The sequence below is a fragment of the Onychostruthus taczanowskii genome, unplaced genomic scaffold (genome assembly GCF_017590055.1).
Source record: "Onychostruthus taczanowskii isolate IOZ18803 unplaced genomic scaffold, ASM1759005v1 scaffold161, whole genome shotgun sequence".
In the NCBI taxonomy this organism is placed as follows: domain Eukaryota; kingdom Metazoa; phylum Chordata; class Aves; order Passeriformes; family Passeridae; genus Onychostruthus; species Onychostruthus taczanowskii.
The window spans coordinates 528,946-546,964 of NW_024498807.1; the positions used below are offsets into that span (position 1 = coordinate 528,946).

At 37.2% G+C, this 18,019-nt stretch overlaps 1 protein-coding gene across 2 annotated transcripts in view; it reads left to right on the top strand.

The window, feature by feature from the left end:
* DAPK1 (death associated protein kinase 1) overlaps positions 1-18,019 on the top strand; it is an 85,254-nt gene that overhangs the window by 53,743 nt on the left and 13,492 nt on the right. Inside the window, exons 7-18 of one of the 2 annotated variants that reach the window (XM_041399482.1) lie at positions 226-378; positions 520-565; positions 2,150-2,239; positions 2,636-2,728; positions 4,311-4,430; positions 5,492-5,590; positions 6,423-6,521; positions 7,657-7,755; positions 9,156-9,353; positions 10,336-10,533; positions 13,455-13,553; positions 16,233-16,310. In XM_041399482.1, coding sequence (XP_041255416.1) covers positions 226-378; positions 520-565; positions 2,150-2,239; positions 2,636-2,728; positions 4,311-4,430; positions 5,492-5,590; positions 6,423-6,521; positions 7,657-7,755; positions 9,156-9,353; positions 10,336-10,533; positions 13,455-13,553; positions 16,233-16,310 — 1,372 coding nt within the window. The remainder of the gene's footprint in view (positions 1-225; positions 379-519; positions 566-2,149; positions 2,240-2,635; positions 2,729-4,310; positions 4,431-5,491; positions 5,591-6,422; positions 6,522-7,656; positions 7,756-9,155; positions 9,354-10,335; positions 10,534-13,454; positions 13,554-16,232; positions 16,311-18,019) is intronic. The other variant, XM_041399481.1, reaches the window with a different exon arrangement.

The following is an 18,019-nucleotide window of genomic DNA, read 5'->3' on the forward strand; positions in this document are numbered from 1 at the left end:
GAAACAGTCTTCAAACCTGTAGGTGACTTTCCTACAGTTATATCTTAATATCTTTGAAATTACAGCAAAGTTTTTTGCCCTGCTACTTCACATCTTCCTGAAAGTAGATTTGCAGCCTTAAAATGGAAAAGAGAAATGTTCTCTTTCTACTGTTATTTGATCTCAGAGGGCTGAAGCAGCAATGTTACAACATGTACTGAGAGGAATGTTCTGTCTCCCTTGCAGTCTAAGTGGTGCATCTCCATTTCTTGGAGAAACCAAACAGGAAACACTGGCAAATGTGTCTGCTGTGAATTATGAATTTGAAGAAGAATTCTTCAGTAATACCAGTGCCCTAGCTAAAGACTTTATACGAAGACTTCTAGTCAAAGATCCAAAGTGAGTTGTTTTTCTTCTGTGTGGCACTTGCATCTCTAGTATTTAAAATTACATTATACGTGGAAATTATAGTTTAATAAACATAAACCAGTATGTATTTTATTAATATCTGAGACAGCTTTATCTCTTATTCTCTTAAAGGAAGAGAATGACTATTCAAGACAGTTTGCTGCATCCTTGGATCAAGGTTAGCGTGCCACTCATTCTCTTAATCAGTTCTTCATTTTATGTTTTTCAAGTTTCTTAACATGGAATATTTTCATAGTTGTTTAATGTAACTTACTGTTTTGGAAAGCTGTCTGTATGAAAGCTAACACATGCAGAATATGGGCTTCATTAATATAAGCTCTATGTGAGTTAGCAGTAGGGAAGTAGCTCTCTATGGGAATTAAAGTCATGGGCAGACAGAGAAGCTAATCTTCAAAGAGCATTGCACTAACAAACATACAGTCTCTGAACCCAGTCCAATTCACAGTAATTTTTCTTCTTCTAATGTCCTTATTTAGACTGGGAAAAAACTAGTAATATCTCTGCTGTCCTTCCCCTTAGACTGAAGAGAGTAGTTGATGTGGTGGTCCACTTCTTTCTTCAGTGTTTCAGTGTTTGGTTTGGATTGAGCTGTTGTGAAGTTGCTAGGCTGAGAGGGAGAAAATGGTACCTATCATTCTTCTTAATGTGTGCAGTACTACCTGGCAGTTTATTGTCTTAATTCTGTATCACATTCTGATTGTGAGTAGTAAACACATTCAGTGCTATTGATTTCCCAGGATGTGGGGATGCATAGTGAGCTTTTGATCCCATTCGACTTCCTAGAGAATCAGTTAGCAGAATATTTATCTGTGCCACAACTGCTCCAGTTCACAGTACAACATCCGAGGGTAGGCATTTCTACACGTAAGTGCCAAACTACCAATTTGACCATGCTTTGCTGCCTTTCTGCCGAGGTAATCAGATATAGTTGAAATGTGTGGGACATATTGACATGATATTTTAAACCAATAAAGAAAGCATTGTGCAAGTTGGTCTCTCTTGGACTAAGTTCCACGCTCGTGCAAAGAGACAGGTTGTTCTGTACCCTATTACTTTGCTTTATAACTTAACTTTCCAGACATTTGAATCCCACTCCACTGGTCATATCCTCTTTTCCCCTTTCCCACCCTGCATTTCCATGGGCAGGGAAGGTGTAAAAATTACTTCAAGAATGGGATCATAAAATGCAAAATTTGGTGTACATCCACTAATCATTGGTGCTTAGTATTAGCCCAGAAAAATTTGAAACGATGAGGGCTTAGAGCTTGCTGTACTGGTAGGTGGGATGTGATTTTGTTTGGGGAGGGAGTAATTTTTCAGCAGTGTCCAGGTGATTACACTGAGACTGTAACAAAGACTGTCTGCATTTAAAATCAGTCAGGAAATCTTCCCAGAAGACAGGATTTATCTGGGAAATCAAATGCCTCTACCAGAGAGGGAGGGGAAGGACAAGACTGAATGTTCTGATGTTTGAAGGGGTTTTTTGTTTAAAATAAAAAAGCACATTTTAGTATTGCATTCTTAGGTCTGGATTTCCCTTACAGCATTTTTCTTAAGAAATTCCATCTGTATGCCAGACTAGACTCTGAATATTAAAATTATGTGCTTACAATTACTTCATTATTACAGTATGATTGGAGTACTATTATAATGTAAGTGAAAATCATCACTGAGAGACAGAGACTTACATGCAGAAATTATGGAATTTTTTAGAACTCCTTTATTTTGCCTTTGCTCACAGCCAAAAGACACTCAGCAAGCACTCAGCAGAAAAGCTTCTGCAGTGAATATGGAGAAATTCAAGAAGTTTGCAGCACGACGAAAATGGAAAGTAAGTCATTCAATAACACATCAAATGTTGGTGATACAAATGCAGTAGAATTGCCTCTTCCAGGGAAAGGTCAGCACATTTGAGAGTGGAAAAGAAGGAAGAAGAAACACGTTCTTCTGACGCTGAGAATTAAGTGCTTGAGTATGGTAGTATGGGAGAAGACCTCTTTGTCAGTGATCTGTATACAAATGCTTGTGTGTGGATTGTTTGCTTTGTGCTTCTGCTGGATTATAAATAACAAAAGTTAAGGTTTCAAATTCAATATAAAAAGCAGATGGAGTGTTGAAGTCAAACTTCTGTTTGTTTTGCTAAGTCTTTTAAAATCTCTGCAATAGCATCCTATCAGAATTTTCTAATTTTTTTACATATATCTTTATTCTTATTATTTTTATAAAGCAATCAGTGCGCTTAATATCCTTGTGCCAAAGATTATCAAGATCTTTCTTGTCCAGAAGTAGCATGAGTGTCGCTAGAAGTGATGATACTCTGGTAAGTGTGTTCTTATATATATTTAGAATTCTTTATTGCCTATGAACTTTGCCAATTTCTAACTTACAGAAATATTAGTGTCTTGAAAATTTGCGTAATTAACTAATCTCATAAGTAGGAAGAAATAGATTTTCAGGTTACAAAGGTCAGTTATCTATAGTTTGATCTTCTGCATCTTGAAACCTTTATATTTAACTTACGGTGTTGAGGCTGATACCTCGTGTCAAAAATTTATTTCTTGGTTTTGAAACTGGATTCATGAGCATATTTTTGTACCGTAGCAATTATATGGTGAAAAAGTGTCATCTGAATTTTACTCATCATTTACATCATCATTTTGTACATTAAAATAATATTCCTTTTTTTTTTCACCAAATATTCAAAATCACTGAGACCATTTTAAATCCAATGAATGCTAGACAGCAGTGTCACAACAAGCAGTTATTTAAGGAGGAAACTTTAGAGTTGGCCAGCATTCAGTTTGTAGTATTAGATATAACTAGAGTTGCAGTTAGGAGCAATTATTGTATTTTTTGTAGTTGCAAATGCTTGTAAATCCAAAAGCATTCTTCTTAACATACTCTACAAGTTTTAATACACACTTCACACATTCCCTGTGATCAGCAAGGAATGTGTGTTAATATGTTTAGAGCTGGGCAATATAATCTTTTCTGTGCTTTAAGATGATCAAACTTCAAAAATTCTGCAAAGCCCTTTTCATGCACACTGTCTTCCTCATGTCCCTCCTGTGCAACTCCATGCTCACATTTCCACTTTTTCTCCTCTTATCTTTTGGCTTCTGTACTCTTTGTTCTCCTCTTGCTCTCCTTTTTCTACCCACCGCCCCCCCCCACCAGCTATCTGTATTCGTTTTAACACTGGATCAGCTTTTCACACCTGTGTTCCAGCAGAAAGGATTATAGCCCAAATGTTAGTGTCCTAAAAAATCTGAAACCTCAGGAGGAAGGAGGTAGGAGCAATCAAAATAATGGGCTCTGTGAATTTCAGCTCTTTGAAAGTCTAGTGCAGAGGAGAAAAATAAAGTTACACCTGCAGAGGTATCTAGGCTTATTAGTTAGGTTCTAGATTTTTAACTGGTCCATTTGAATAGATGAAAGCTTGGACCAAAGCACCTTTCTTGTGGATGGCACAAAACCTGATACTTCAGCTGGTATCCATGCACCTCTTGGGTTTTTTAGTCATCACATGTATGCATGGAATAATTTCATTTTATGCAAGTATTGCTTCTATTGAAATCTATCACTTTTCCTATGAGGAAAGACCCCACACCTAACTAAAGAAACCTGTGTGGAATCTCAGTGAGTAACATGTTTGTGTGTGATGAGGAGGGAAGCATATTTTACTGGAAAACATGCTGGGGGTTTGGTGTGGGTTTTCAAATAACATGCATACATGCTAGCCATGTGCTTCATGAAAGATAATAACTTGCAGCCGAAGCACTCTTTTACAGAAAAATATTTCAAAAAATTTAGGTTTTAAATTTTTGATGTCTTGGCAGCTGTTTAGATACGGATTTTTTCTGAAAGCTAACAATTTTTCTTCTTTCACATTTAATTGCAAGGATGAGGAAGATTCTTTTGTGATGAAAGCTATTATTCATGCCATCAATGATGACAATGTTCCCGGATTACAGCACCTTCTGGGATCTCTGACAAATTACGATGTCAATCAACCCAACAAGGTAGTGTGGGTCTGCTGTGAGGTGTGTGGGGGACTAGCTACCACCCTGCTGAATAGAGCAGTGTGGATGTAAAATAGAAATGTAACACCTGAAATGAAAAGGCAAGGCAATGGAAAAAAGTTCTGCCTTTTTTTCTTGGAGAAATTTTCATGTGCTTTGTGCTCAGTCTTCTCAACATACATTAAAATGGAGCCCAAATGAGCCCAAATTTTTTTGCCCAGGCATTTCAAAAGGATAACTCAAATCTGTAGTCAGGAACTGTGGTGTATCAAATATATGCCTTCACTCTTGGTGGCAGTTGCTGTTTCTTGTGGCCAGTGAAGATGGCAGAATACCTAAGCATAACCAGACTGCTAAAACTAACTTTGCAAAGCATTGTTAGAAACAGAAGTTGCAAAATGCAGAAGTGGGTTATGTGAACATGTTAGATGGTGGTGTTCACTTTCAGTAATGAAATTGCTTGTCTACTACAGTATGTCAATGCCTCAGCAACATCTAGGAAAGTAAGATGGGACTGCCCATTAAAACAAAATATACAGTGATTTCTTAAATGGTTCAAGACAAGGTCATAGTTTTTTGCGTGTTGTAGTGACCTTCATTACAAAGTACTTTCAGAAATATTCATGAAGAGCAGCATAGAAGTAAAATGTTATTTTACTGTGATGGATCTTGAACCATTTAAGAAATTACTGTGTTTTTTTTGTTTTAATGCACAGCCCCATTGTTGCCTACGGTTTGTGTCTGAGGTGGTGTGGTAGCTGCAAAGAAATTGCAAAGGGGAATGTTCTTGCCAAACAAGGCTAATAGTAAGAGTTTAACATTGACATTCCTAATTTAAAAAGCATAAATGTACTGTGTGATATATCATGAATTCATCTCAAAAATATGGGGAATTGCTGTGCAATAAATTTTTTTGAACAAAGGGATAAATTATTATTTTATACACTATTTCCTGTAGACTTAATTTGAAAGTAGAAATCTGAAATGCTATTCAAGGCATGCCTTCTATTCTGCTGTTTCCTTAATCCTTGATATCATTCTTGCTTGTATTTAATTGTTAGCATGGAACACCTCCACTACTGATTGCTGCTGGCTGTGGAAACATTCAGATGCTTCAGTTGCTCTTAAAGCGTGGATCTCGTATTGATGTTCAAGATAAGGTTGGTGTTGTGCTTTTCAACTTTATAAGTTGAAAACTTATAAGTTTTTTAGTTGAAAACTTTATAAGTTTTTTAATACAGTTAGCAGGAGACAAGCAGTTCAGACCAAGTGGTATTGGAAATTAAAAACTCTGAGCTGTAGATGCTGTTTTCTGTCTTCCACAGCAAAAAACATAAGACTACGTTTTTGGCAATGTCATTTGTTACTAATACATATCCTCTGATTTTCATCACTTTATTAGCTGAAATAATTTGAATGATAGTAATTTTATAATGTAGCTCATGCTTACAAAACCACCTCAATTAGTTCAAATTAGTGATTTCCCTAAAATACAATGTTGAACTTTAGTTAATATAGAATGATAAATTAATATTTTAGCCGTGGGGAATACAGCCACTAAAATTCATATTCGATGGAGGATATGCTTTACAATAAGCTTTTTTCCCCAGTGTGCTGTAACAATTCATTTAAAGCAGCTTGAAGAACTGTCTGCTTCTCTATCTAATAGATGGTAAAGCAAGCAGAAGAAAGGTTTTTATCTCATGACTGTTCTTTCAAAAGAACTCCCTAACAAGGGAGAAGAGGATTATCCTTGCAAACAGTTAGTAATCCTGTTAATCATCCTTGCATAGAGAGGTTTTTGTTGTCACTGTTGGTATGTAGTGTTGTTGAATCAATTTGAAATTTTTAAAAAAGTGAATGTGTACATATAAGCTTGAATAGCTCTTCAGTGTGTCTGTGTACACCTAAGTGCACGTGTACCTCAGCTAAAAATCTAGAATTACGATTTTAACTCGATTAATAACATCTGAAATTAATTTTTTTTGACAGGCTGGATCTAATGCAATCTATTGGGCTTCTCGACATGGACACGTAGAAACACTGAAATTTCTCAATGATAATGAATGTCCTTTGGATATTAAGGATAAGGTAAGAAAATAACTCCTTTTTTACACATAGAGCCTTATCCTATAACTTTATCTTAGCAAAGAGAGAGGTCTTTCAATTGAAATGGTTTTCAGCTGTGCCATAATTCCAAGAATTTAATTGGCTCTTTTAGTGTGGTTTTCTAAGTTGACATATAGGGCTGTGATAACAGAGCTTTAAAGTAGCTGGATGTACTGATTATTTTTCTGACAAATGTTAGCCAAGTGTGCATGTTAAATGTGGTGAGTACATGGTGGGTAGGTGGGGAAGTACAAACCTAAATTAATTTTCACTTGAAGACTTGATTTCTCATTGGAACTCAGAGTGAAATCGTGATTTGGTTTTTCATTCCTCTTGATTGAAAATCACTTTTGTCTGACAAGTAAATTCGACTGTTATTAAGTTGAGTATGAGGAAGCCTAACAATTTATAGCTGATGAGCACTTACCTTGTCTTTGGCAGTGTTACTTGAGCAACATATGCCCTAGAATCTAGTTGCTGTTAAATTTTTATACCATAGCAATGATTTTATACTAGCCAAAGCTCCAGTACAGAAGCAATTATACTCGTGAAACACAGTTTGCTTTGTTGAGGGAACTAATGCAAGGCAAAGTATATTAGGAAAATTGTTGTTTGACTCCTGATAATACTACTAGGAAAGAGGTTACTCTCTTAATAAAAATACTGTTTCTGTTTTATATCATTTCAAAAAAGAAAGCGTTACAAATAGTTAGACCTAGTGACCAAAACACACCAGGGTATACAAACGTGTTAGGCCAGCCCCTTACCTTTGAATAAAGAGGGCAGGGCGGAGCACATGGAGATATTATGAATAGAAACGGGACATCTGTTTCAACACAGTTGTACACACAGCTTCCTCCTCATATTGCTCAGAAATCCCATTGTGGCTGTGATCTGGAACAAATAAAGTGGAAAAATAAGTTCTGGAAAAAGAAAGCCTTTGAAGAAGTAACCTACCTGCCAGGTGGCGGTGTGTCTGTCACGTACAACCAGCTAGTAAGCTCTGCTGATGGAGCTGTGCGGGATTCAGGGCACTCCGGCCGTACACGGTGTGCAGGCAGTGTATGTCATGGTGTGACACGGGAAATCACACTGGCATGTTCTCCTGTAATTGCAGTCTGGGGAGACCGCTCTCCACGTGGCAGCTCGGTATGGGCATGTGGATGTGGTTCAATTTCTCTGTAGCATCGGATCCAATCCAAACTTTCAAGACAAGGTGAGTCATGAACACTGTCTGCATTTTTTTTCAACATATAAGGCTTTATATTAGTGGGCAAAATTTCAAGTCTCAGTTTTAGCCTCTGGCATGTTTGCAAACCAGAATTATGGAGGTTTTGGTAGCTTTTAATAAATCGATAAAGATAAAGTGAAAAACTGAGAGAACCAACCAGTGCTATGAAACACAGGTCCTCTCAAAAATGAAAGCTTCACAGAGAAACAACTCTGTGAAGGTGTGGGTGGTGGTTTGTACTCTTTGAGTTCAGCTAAATACTTTTTATTCATTTTTGCCTTGAATTCTGCTTTGTTTTAGCAGTCATAGGATTTTTCTGCAGTGTCAAGGACTCATTTTTGAAAATGAGAGGAAGGTTTCTCTATAGGTCTGAACTCTTGCAAGAAAACAAGGAGGAAAAGGCATAATAGAAAAAGAAAATCCATTTGACCCAGATTTGACTCTGTGTGTGTGAATTCCGCAAGCCTCCCCAAGTGCTGCATCCTCTAGGACTTCCTTTTCATTGTTTAAGGAGCCCTAGGCTGAGGGAGGACAGGACATACTCTATGTCTGTTTCTTCACACTCGAAACCTTGAATACAGTCCAAGTCCGCTGCTATTATCAGCCTCAATTGTCTCTTTTTTGATATTTGCCAGGTACAGAAATGCTAACCCATTTCTCAGAATTTGATAGAGCTTTTAGTGGGTTTTAATTCTCCCAGCTTCTTCAGTATGCTGCTTTCAGTATATTTTTGTGAAACATTTGAGGTTTTTAATGGTGTTCCATGTAACTGCTCTGATGTACAATGAACTGAATTTGAATATTTTGAAGTTTCTGGGTTCAAGCAAAAAGCAAATTAGTACTTCAGTCAGAACTGAACTCCAAATGCAGACAGTTTCAAAGGCATGTTGTGATGTCTATAAAGGACTTGGGTTTTTAAGTATCTTCGCTCCTAGAACATTGGTAAGCAGAACATCTCAGCATCCTAGAACATCTCAACATGGTAAGCAGAGTGACCTGCCTCAAGCTGCAGATCTAGTGGGATTTGCATCTTCGTGGAGATTGATCTGTTTGAGATGCTGGATTAGTCACAGGACACAGGATGTAGAAGCTGTTTGAGAACAAGGGTCTGTTTTCAAGTGAGAGAACCAAGATAGTTAGCCTCAGGAGCAAAGATACATTTAAAGTAGTATTGCTGACATACAAGGTATCATGATCACCTGTATGTCACCTGAAGTTGTTCTTGGTTTTAGAATGTCAGCATTCGAAATTACAACATCTTTTTATAGGACTTACTTAGTAGACTGTCTTTTCCTTTTCATACCATCTCTTTGTATTTTTAAGCTGGGGAGTTGCTCTTCCTGAAGTTTGGTTCAGTACTGTTTTTTGATTTTTTATGTTGATAGGAAGAAGAAACCCCACTGCACTGTGCTGCTTGGCATGGCTACTACTCTGTTGCCAAAGCTCTCTGTGAAGCAGGTTGCAATGTGAACATTAAAAACAAAGAAGGGGAGACCCCACTCCTGACAGCATCTGCTAGGGGTTACCATGACATTGTGGAATGCTTGGCGGAACACAGAGCTGACCTTCATGCAACAGACAAGGTTAGTTGTGTCTGGAGACCACAGGGCTGAGTCTCTCAATTGTTTCATTTGAGTGCTGCAAGTCAGCATTGTTTCCACAACGTGAATTTTCATAGCAGTTCACACAGGGCCTATTGATGGCTGAAGTAGTCTTCATGGTTGTCCATTGATCATTATTATTCCATGATTGGGTTTTTGCTGATCTATCATCTCATGAGTAACACTCTTTGAAAAATTGCAGGAACATTCGGTTCTGTAATAGATAACAAACTGTTAACCTCAGAGAAAAAGATGGATTTGCTGTTTGCCTTTGATTACTGTAGGTTGGATAAATCATACCCATTTCCAATACAAATTATTTAAAAATATGACGTATTTGTTTCAGAATCAATTTTTGTCTTTCATGATGTAATCCAAATAAATAAATTTGGAATTTAATTGCTTGTATTTTTGGTATGGCTGGCCTTTTAGCTACCTTTATTAGTAATGTTAAATAAATAGTTATTACAGTAAGTTCAGAAGAAAGTTTTCACTTCTAAAAGAATTAAATTGTTTTTTCCAGTTGCATTGCCTCTTTACGTTGTTCCACAGAGAGAAAGCTCCGTCTTTAAAGTTACTGATCAGAAGGCAAATTGCATGACTTTTGCATCACTAACTTCTGTTTAGTAAACACTAGAGTTTACAATATTCAGCTGGTTGTTACTGTTGATCACTCTCCTCCCTCCGAGAAAAGCTGTTAGAAGAGAATGTTCATTTGTATTTCATCCGCTCCACTGCAAAGACCAGTGGCCTAACAGAAATGTGCTTTCATCTCATGGCTTGTTTATTCAGGCAGATATGATGCATCTCCCTGCCTCCACCTTCAAATTAAAAGGTGATTCTTGAGGCAAGGATTCTTGAGGCAAGGAGATGCACCCTGTTACCTGAGATGGTTGTGACTTTACTAAGTGTTTTGATTTTTAGCTTTATTTGATCTCACTTATAAGCTGTCTCTTTATTTCAGGATGGTCATATAGCTCTGCATCTTGCTGTAAGAAGATGTCAAATAGAAGTAGTTAAAACTCTCATCAGTCAAGGATGTTTTGTAGATTTCCAAGACAGACATGGCAACACTCCCTTACATGTGGCCTGCAAAGATGGGAATGTGCCTATTGTGATGACACTCTGTGAAGCAAGTTGTAGTTTGGATGTCACTAATAAGGTAAATGAAATATGGATGCTGAGCTGCATTGTTTATTGGCTCACCTGTTGTATTAGGTGACCTTTTCAAGTTCTCTGATATGAAAAAGTCTTTTCCTTGATTTTTCTGTCTCTGAAAGTGGCCAAATGCAAAGTATTAAATGACTCACCTCACAAATTTACCAAAGTTCGTTTCAGTTTAATAGATCATTAAATATCCATAAAGAAAAAACTCAGGCGAATTATCATTGTTTTGCCAACCTTCTTCCCTAGCCATTTAGCTTTGCATTACACAGATTACATCTAAGTGCAGAAGAACAGATGAAATGCATTGCAGCTGGCTTTGATTTTATATCTAACATTAAGTTATACACAGAATTGAAGACTGATATGTTTTCTGCTACAATGTTGTAAGTCTAAATATGGTGATTGCAATGGTTATTGGTAGATTAATGCCAGCTGAAAATGCAAAGAATCTGTAGTTGGTCCCAAAAAGAGTATTTCATTATCTGCCCCTTAATTTAGAGACACTAGTGCCTTTTATGCTGCTTCTGTTGTGCTCATGCTGCAGTGTATGGGATAACTAAACATAATGCTTTACAGGTTTATATCATGTCTTTTATCCTGGAGATCATTAAGGGAAAAGTGAGCTGTTTCAGGAAACTTTATATAGTTTGAATAGGTCAAGGTCAGCCACTGAACTGTACTGACAGGCTGTGGTGCTTATGGCTTGATACTTAGCTCTGAATGTCTTTCTCTGCCCTATTTAAATTTTATATGTGCTACAAAATTTAAAAGTTACTTATAGGAATCTTTATGTTGCTATCTGCAATTTTTTTATTCAGGTATTTTAGCTTCTTATTGTTTTTTCCTAGTTAACACTTCTATTTATTACCGAAGCACTTACATTGTATTGGCCAGATAATAGCCAAAGAAAATTATCGGGTTTTTCGATGATTGTCCATGCAATCACTTTTGGTTTCAACAATTAAAATCATCGCCTATCTAATGAAAAAAGTTAAAACAATGTGCTCCCCAGTCCCACTTCTCAGCTCAAATTTGATTGACTAGGCAATTAAATCCAGATCCACAGATAAGAGCACATTTTAGAGAAGTCGAGTTAATAGACCATGAGGCTGTTGTCCTGTTTGCTAATGGAGAGTGCTGAGCTGGGATCACCCCTGGCATGCTGTGGAAAAAATGATTAGCCTTCAAATGTTCAGTGGGATCATGGCTACAGAAGCTGTGATTGTAGTTATTCTTCTGCTGTTATTCTTTTAAGAGTAATGTCTTCTGGAGATATTTTTAAAGCGCCCGGTATTTGAAATGGGGAGTTTAAGTATTATTCAATAAAGCATATTAATTTCTACTTCTCCTCTTCAGGAGCAAACCCTGTATTAACAGGGCATTAGCAAAAAGAACTTCTGTCCTTCATCTAAACACCTGGCTTTGTCCCACATGTATGTAATACGGATTGAAGGCACTGTTTGCTTCTTTTAGAGATTCAGTGTAGCAAAACATCACATGCATTTAGAATCATAGAATCACAGAAGCATTTAGGCTGAAAAATAACTGTAATATCAGAGTCTAACCATTAACTCAGCACTGCCAACCCGACCACTAAACTATGCCCCTAAGTCCCACACCTATATTACTTAAATACCTCCAGAAATGGTGACTCCACCACTTCCCAGAGCAGCCCATTCCAGTGCTAGACAATCCTTACAGTGAAGACATTTTTCCTGACAGCCAGTCTGAATCTCCTCTGGCACAACTTGAGGCCATTTCCTGTAGTCCTGTCTCTTCTTTCAAGGCGCAAGAAAACCAACACCCACTTCACTGAACCCTGCTTTTAGGCTGTTTTAGAGAGTGCAAGGCCTCCCTCCAGCATCCTTTTCTCAAGGCTAAACAATGCAATCTACATCAGCAGCTCCTGACAGGACTTGTGCTCCAGACCTTCACCAGCTTCATTCCCTTTTTCCAGCCATGGCCCAGCACCTCAATGTCCTTCTGGTCATGAGGAGCCAAAAACTGAGCACAGGATTTGAGGGGTGGCCTTGACCAGTGCTGAGCACAGGGGGACAATCACTGCCCTGGTCTCGCAGGACACACTGTTTGTAGTACAAGCAGGATGCTACTAAGGTGTAGGGTCTGGAGGAATCTGAGCATCTTTTCAGATTCCAGTTGTCAGAAAGCTGGCTTTGCTCTCAATTACTTCTTTCAATAAATGTTATGAGTTTTTTTCTGATTGTAGAGGGAAAGAACAGTATTGAAAGCATAAAAATGCGAAGTAATAATAGGGTACCAGCAGAGAATAAATGGTAGTTTTTGTAACAGTAGCTCTGAACATGCAAAACCAGAAGTGGGTGTCATGAGGACCTGTTGTCAGTGAAAAGATTCACGGAGAAAATAAAAATTGGATAAGCAATACTTTACAGCACTTTCCCTCTTCATTGAAAAAAAAAAAAATTATTTCATGCTGACTTCTTTCATTCATTCCTTTTATTTCTTTGGGTGAAAGGGGGAGATATTTAATCTTCAGTAGTACTTGGGTTGAAGTGGAACCCAGAGTTCTAAAGGTGCTGGAATTGTGTTGTTTTAGTGGTTCGTATTTAATTAAGTACAAAGGCCATTAAATTTTCTGGAATTAAAAGACATTATCAAATATAGCCAAAAAACCCTCTAAAGGATTCCTCCACATTTATGAGGGATTTAGCTAGAAATTTTTTTCCCCATTTTTTAAATAGTCATCCAGCCTTTGCTTTTAATTGCACTTCTGGCAGTTGTGCTTAAGCTGCAATCAAAAATACTTTTTCTTGCAGTTTTTGCAAAACCCATCCTGTGTGTCAGTATGTATAATTGTATAATATGCCTGATTATTACTCATAACATTTGAAGTGAAGTTCTTTGACTAATATAGTGACACTTCTTTCCTCATGTTAGTATGGAAGAACACCTTTACACCTGGCAGCAAACAATGGCATTCTTGATGTTGTCCGGTTCCTTTGCCTGACTGGTGCCAATGTAGAAGCATTAACCTCTGTAAGTATTAAGAGATGCTGTTCTTCTTTCATGCATGATCGTTGAAAGAGAGCTCATAGACAGGTGTAGGAAAAGGACATCACATTTTGAAATGTAAAAAAAAAAAAAGACCTGTTGTATGTTATACAACATGAGTGGAATTTGTTCTATCTCTCTTGTCTACTTGTTCCTTTCTTGCAACTTGAATTTGGAACTGATTATGGTACAGTACAGCTACCACTTTGTCTACCCCTAATAATTTCTTCTTCTAAGAATTACTTGTATCATTGTGTTTCTATGAGTTTTGAGTCACTTCATTAAGATGTACGCCATTTCACATTTGAGAAACATACAAATGCATTGTATGTATCTCAAATATTTTTCTTGTTTTAAAGGGGTTCATGAATGAGTGAACTAGTGTGAGAGTATCCTTGTAAACGAAATCATTCATGTCAGATCAGACAGCACACTGCTTCCTGTTAGTAGCACTGAAGGCAATTTGATTCTCAGTAAGGTGAGAAACATCCTCCTAATGACATACCCACAGCAGGAATGAGGTGTCCTTTGTCATATGCACGATAAATTATAGACGTCATGCACACCATTACACGTGTTTTGAACAAACTAACCATGTTTTGTACTCAAATGCAGCGGATCATTTTACATTGCTACTAACTGTAACCAGTGTATTCTGCTTAGAAATAACTACTGCTCTGTATGAGGAAGACATGTTGCCATTAGATTTTGGTTAAGTCCCCATTTTTCAGAGTTCTTTTCCTAACAAATTTTTCCTGAGATGGCTGAAATGGAGGGAAGAAAAAGAAAACTCTATATCATTTGCTTTACCCATTTGATAGAAAATACTAATTTTTGTGGTTTTTTTCCTCTAGATTTAGCACTGCAGTTTTTTCTTTTAAGCACAGATCCTATGTAGGAGGAGAATGCAAATAAACTTGGAATTGTGGCTTAAACAAATTTAGGATGTAATAATTACTTTTTAATAACTATTGGATTGTATATTGCCGTGTCCCCTGTTAATAATAGTGAAATGTGCATACAGTGGACTTGGTGGGAAGCTCTACAGATTTCCTTTGTCACCTGTTTTTGTCTTTTTTGTTTGTTTGTTACATCCCATTGCGTATATGTATTTGTACTACTACGTATAGATGAGATAAAATAAAAGGGTGATGGGGGAATTCTTGAACTGTTGCACTTCATTCATGTCATGACAGCTGTGTTGGTATAATTGCCTGTGTGGACACTGTCCTTCCAAGATAAAAGTACATTTTGTTTCTTCAGTTTAGGTCAGTTTGAAGGGCATAACAAAATAAATAGTGCCGATACTAAATCTAGCAGAAGCAGTACATTGAATATACGTAACCATCCATTATTCCAGCAGCGTGGTGGCAGAGAGAAAGAAAAAGGAGGAGAGGACCAAAGGAACTTGCATGTTGTGATTTTAATATTTCAGTTTTGCATTAGTTTGCTAGCAGGATGTTAAACTGTTCTGAAAAGTCTATTAACAGCTCTTTCTGAGCCAGTGCGGTAGAATTAATGGCCCTTTTTTTCTGTCAGTATGCCATTCCTGAGTAGCTAGCTTTTCCAACACCATTAGGCAACTGGGCTGTATTATGAATTCCTTGCCTTCTTTCTGGGTTAAAGCCCATTTTGGAACTACTCTATTTTTAATTTGATTGCTTGGATGGTGTTAAGTGACCTTAGTAAACCCTCCCCTCCTGGAGCATACAGTAATTTTAAATGTTTGAAAATTGCCCCAAAACATCTGTTGTGCTCACACGTTTACTGGCACTGTGTTGTTGGATTCTCCTCATGGAAGTTTCTAAACCAAGTTTAAAATTGTCAGAGTGATTAAAAATTTTGGATGCAGATGCTTGCAAATGCCACTTGAACTCAGCATCAGCTCTTTCAGGCTGTCTGATTTGCAATATAGGGAGCCAGTCAGCAATTGCAATGAAATTTACCAGTAGGTGCAAAATACGCTTTCATGGATCCTGAAACCAAGCCCTTTTTATATGCCAGTTTTCCTTACCTATTGCTATACCAGTATGTAGATGCTCTGTACTTTTCAGGGAAGCTTGAATTGGAAAATAACTTGCTATTTTGCTTGCGGATGTATTTTCTAATTCTCTTATCTGAGATAGTGAAAAGTACTCCTAAATTACCTCTTACCAAAATTTAAAACAATAGAATAGCATAAGATAGCTGTAAGAGTCAAAATAGTGAGCAATTTTTTGTTTTAGCCTTTTTAATATTAAACTGCTGATCTGTGATCATAGATAACTAAATGGCAAGACCAGAATACTGAAGGGAGCTTTGCTTTTCTTTTTAAACTTGCTAATGCAATTTAAACTTACAAGTTTCTTGCTTTCTGGAATCCTCCACTGGCTGATATGCCACTGTCAGTCTTTATCCATTGGTAAACAAACATTCACGTGCTATTCATGTGAGTCAATATGCTGATGTGTCCCTTCTTTGTGACCTTTTAAATCTGTTCTGTGGGCAATATCTAGAAATCACTATCATCCTCTAATTAATGAGAAGAGAGATGGAATTCAGTGGGAGGAGGGTTGACTTTGCTCTCAGACTCTGAATTCAAATCATCTTGTGACAGTGGCATCCAGACGCCCATCTGTGAAAGAAAAATGAAGGAACTGCTGCTAATAATTTGCGTTTTAACAGGATGGGAAAACAGCAGAAGATCTTGCCAGAGCAGAGCAGCATGAACATGTAGCCAGTCTGCTTGCAAGACTTAAAAAGGTTGGGAATACTTTTAATTTTAAGTGAGGTTTTCATCAAAGACATTGTAAAAGCTGTTGCAAAATTCCTTGCTGCAATGCTGTATTTTTTTTCCTTTTTATATTTTTAGTTTGAAATTATGCCCTCAATTAAAGCAAATATGTACATATTCAAGAAACTGGCTAAGCACCACTTATTATATTATATTATTATGCACCACTGATTTATATCTGTCAATGTCAGACAGAGCCTAGGAAAGCATCTAAGGTATTTAGTACAAAATAAGCTATTAAGAATTAGCACATTCCTCAAGATGACTTATTTCCTCACCATCACCATTTCACTTAGATAAAGGTTATGAAGGATGGGAGGTTTGTGCCCCTTACAAAAATGTCAATACCATATGAAATAGTTGCATAAGTTCTCAATGTAATCTTTTTATTTTGCGGTTTCAGTATATTCAAATGTCTTGCTAACTAGAACAAAAAGATGATCTGGGCTTGTTGTAAGGCATCATGTCTGACACATCTGATACACACTGATTAATCAGATAGGCAGTATCACTCATGCTGGGAAGGTCCAGAGCCTGATTGCCTGGAGATTACAGGCAAGAGCCAGACCAATTAAAATAATCCTGTTATAGTTACAGTGATTAGTCTGTGATTGGAGAAACTGAAATAAATGACCATTTATATTGCTAATAGCAGATGCTGTATTGCCATCATGTATTGCCAAGATTGAAGTAGAGTCATGTTGGCCTGCTAGCAAATCAATACTTCCTAGGGATTGTAAACTACATGTGTGTGAAGATGTGAGAAAGTGCAAAGTTCAGACTTCCTTTGCAATGACAGCTTTGGTAAAGTTTGTCATAATAGGTTCCATTTTGCATAGTTACATCCCCCCACCAAACTCTTTATTTGTGTCTGCATACAGGCAGGTAAATTCGTTATTTATTCATAATATAAATATGAAAATAATACAAATTTACCTAGAATAAAGGAAGAAGGTCAGACAGATCTCTTTTGAAAGAAACGTTAGTAAACTGTAACTCTCTTATTGATTGTGGAATGATTGTGGAACATAACATTACTGAAGGCCGGTCTCTGTACATGTGGGGAAAATGCATTTTACTTTGTAACAGAGAATCTGATCAATTTAAATTAACAAATTATATCTAACCACTGAAAATATTCTAGTACTACTTAAAATGGTCAGTATCATCTAGTACAGAGCATACCTTACACTTATTTTTGGTGCTTGTGAAGTATTTTGCCTCCAATACAGACATGTGAAGAACCTACTATTGTAGTGGCTCCTTTGGGGGATTCCGTATTAGCTGTAACAGTGCAGTGTTTGCACTGTGGCTAACTTACTAAAGAAATGCCTGCTGGTGAAGAAGGAACAAACTTGTATGCACTACTGTTTCTGTCAAATTTCTCAGCTCAGTTGCTGCATGCTTATAATTCAGGGAGGCTCATCCTACATGTAAGTTAGGAGCAAATGCAGAACAACAGAGCCTCTCTCTCAGCTCCAAATGGGGGAATGAAGAAAGGGAAGATTAACCTAGTTCCTTTGCCCTTACACTTTCCTGCTTCCTCCCTGTTTCCTTGAAATTCACCCAAACAGGAGAAGCACTGAAAAAGTTGATGTAAAGAAAAGAAGAAATGCACATTGAGTTGTTGGATGGTTCATGTAATAGCTGTCACATCAAAATGCTTCAGTGCTGCATG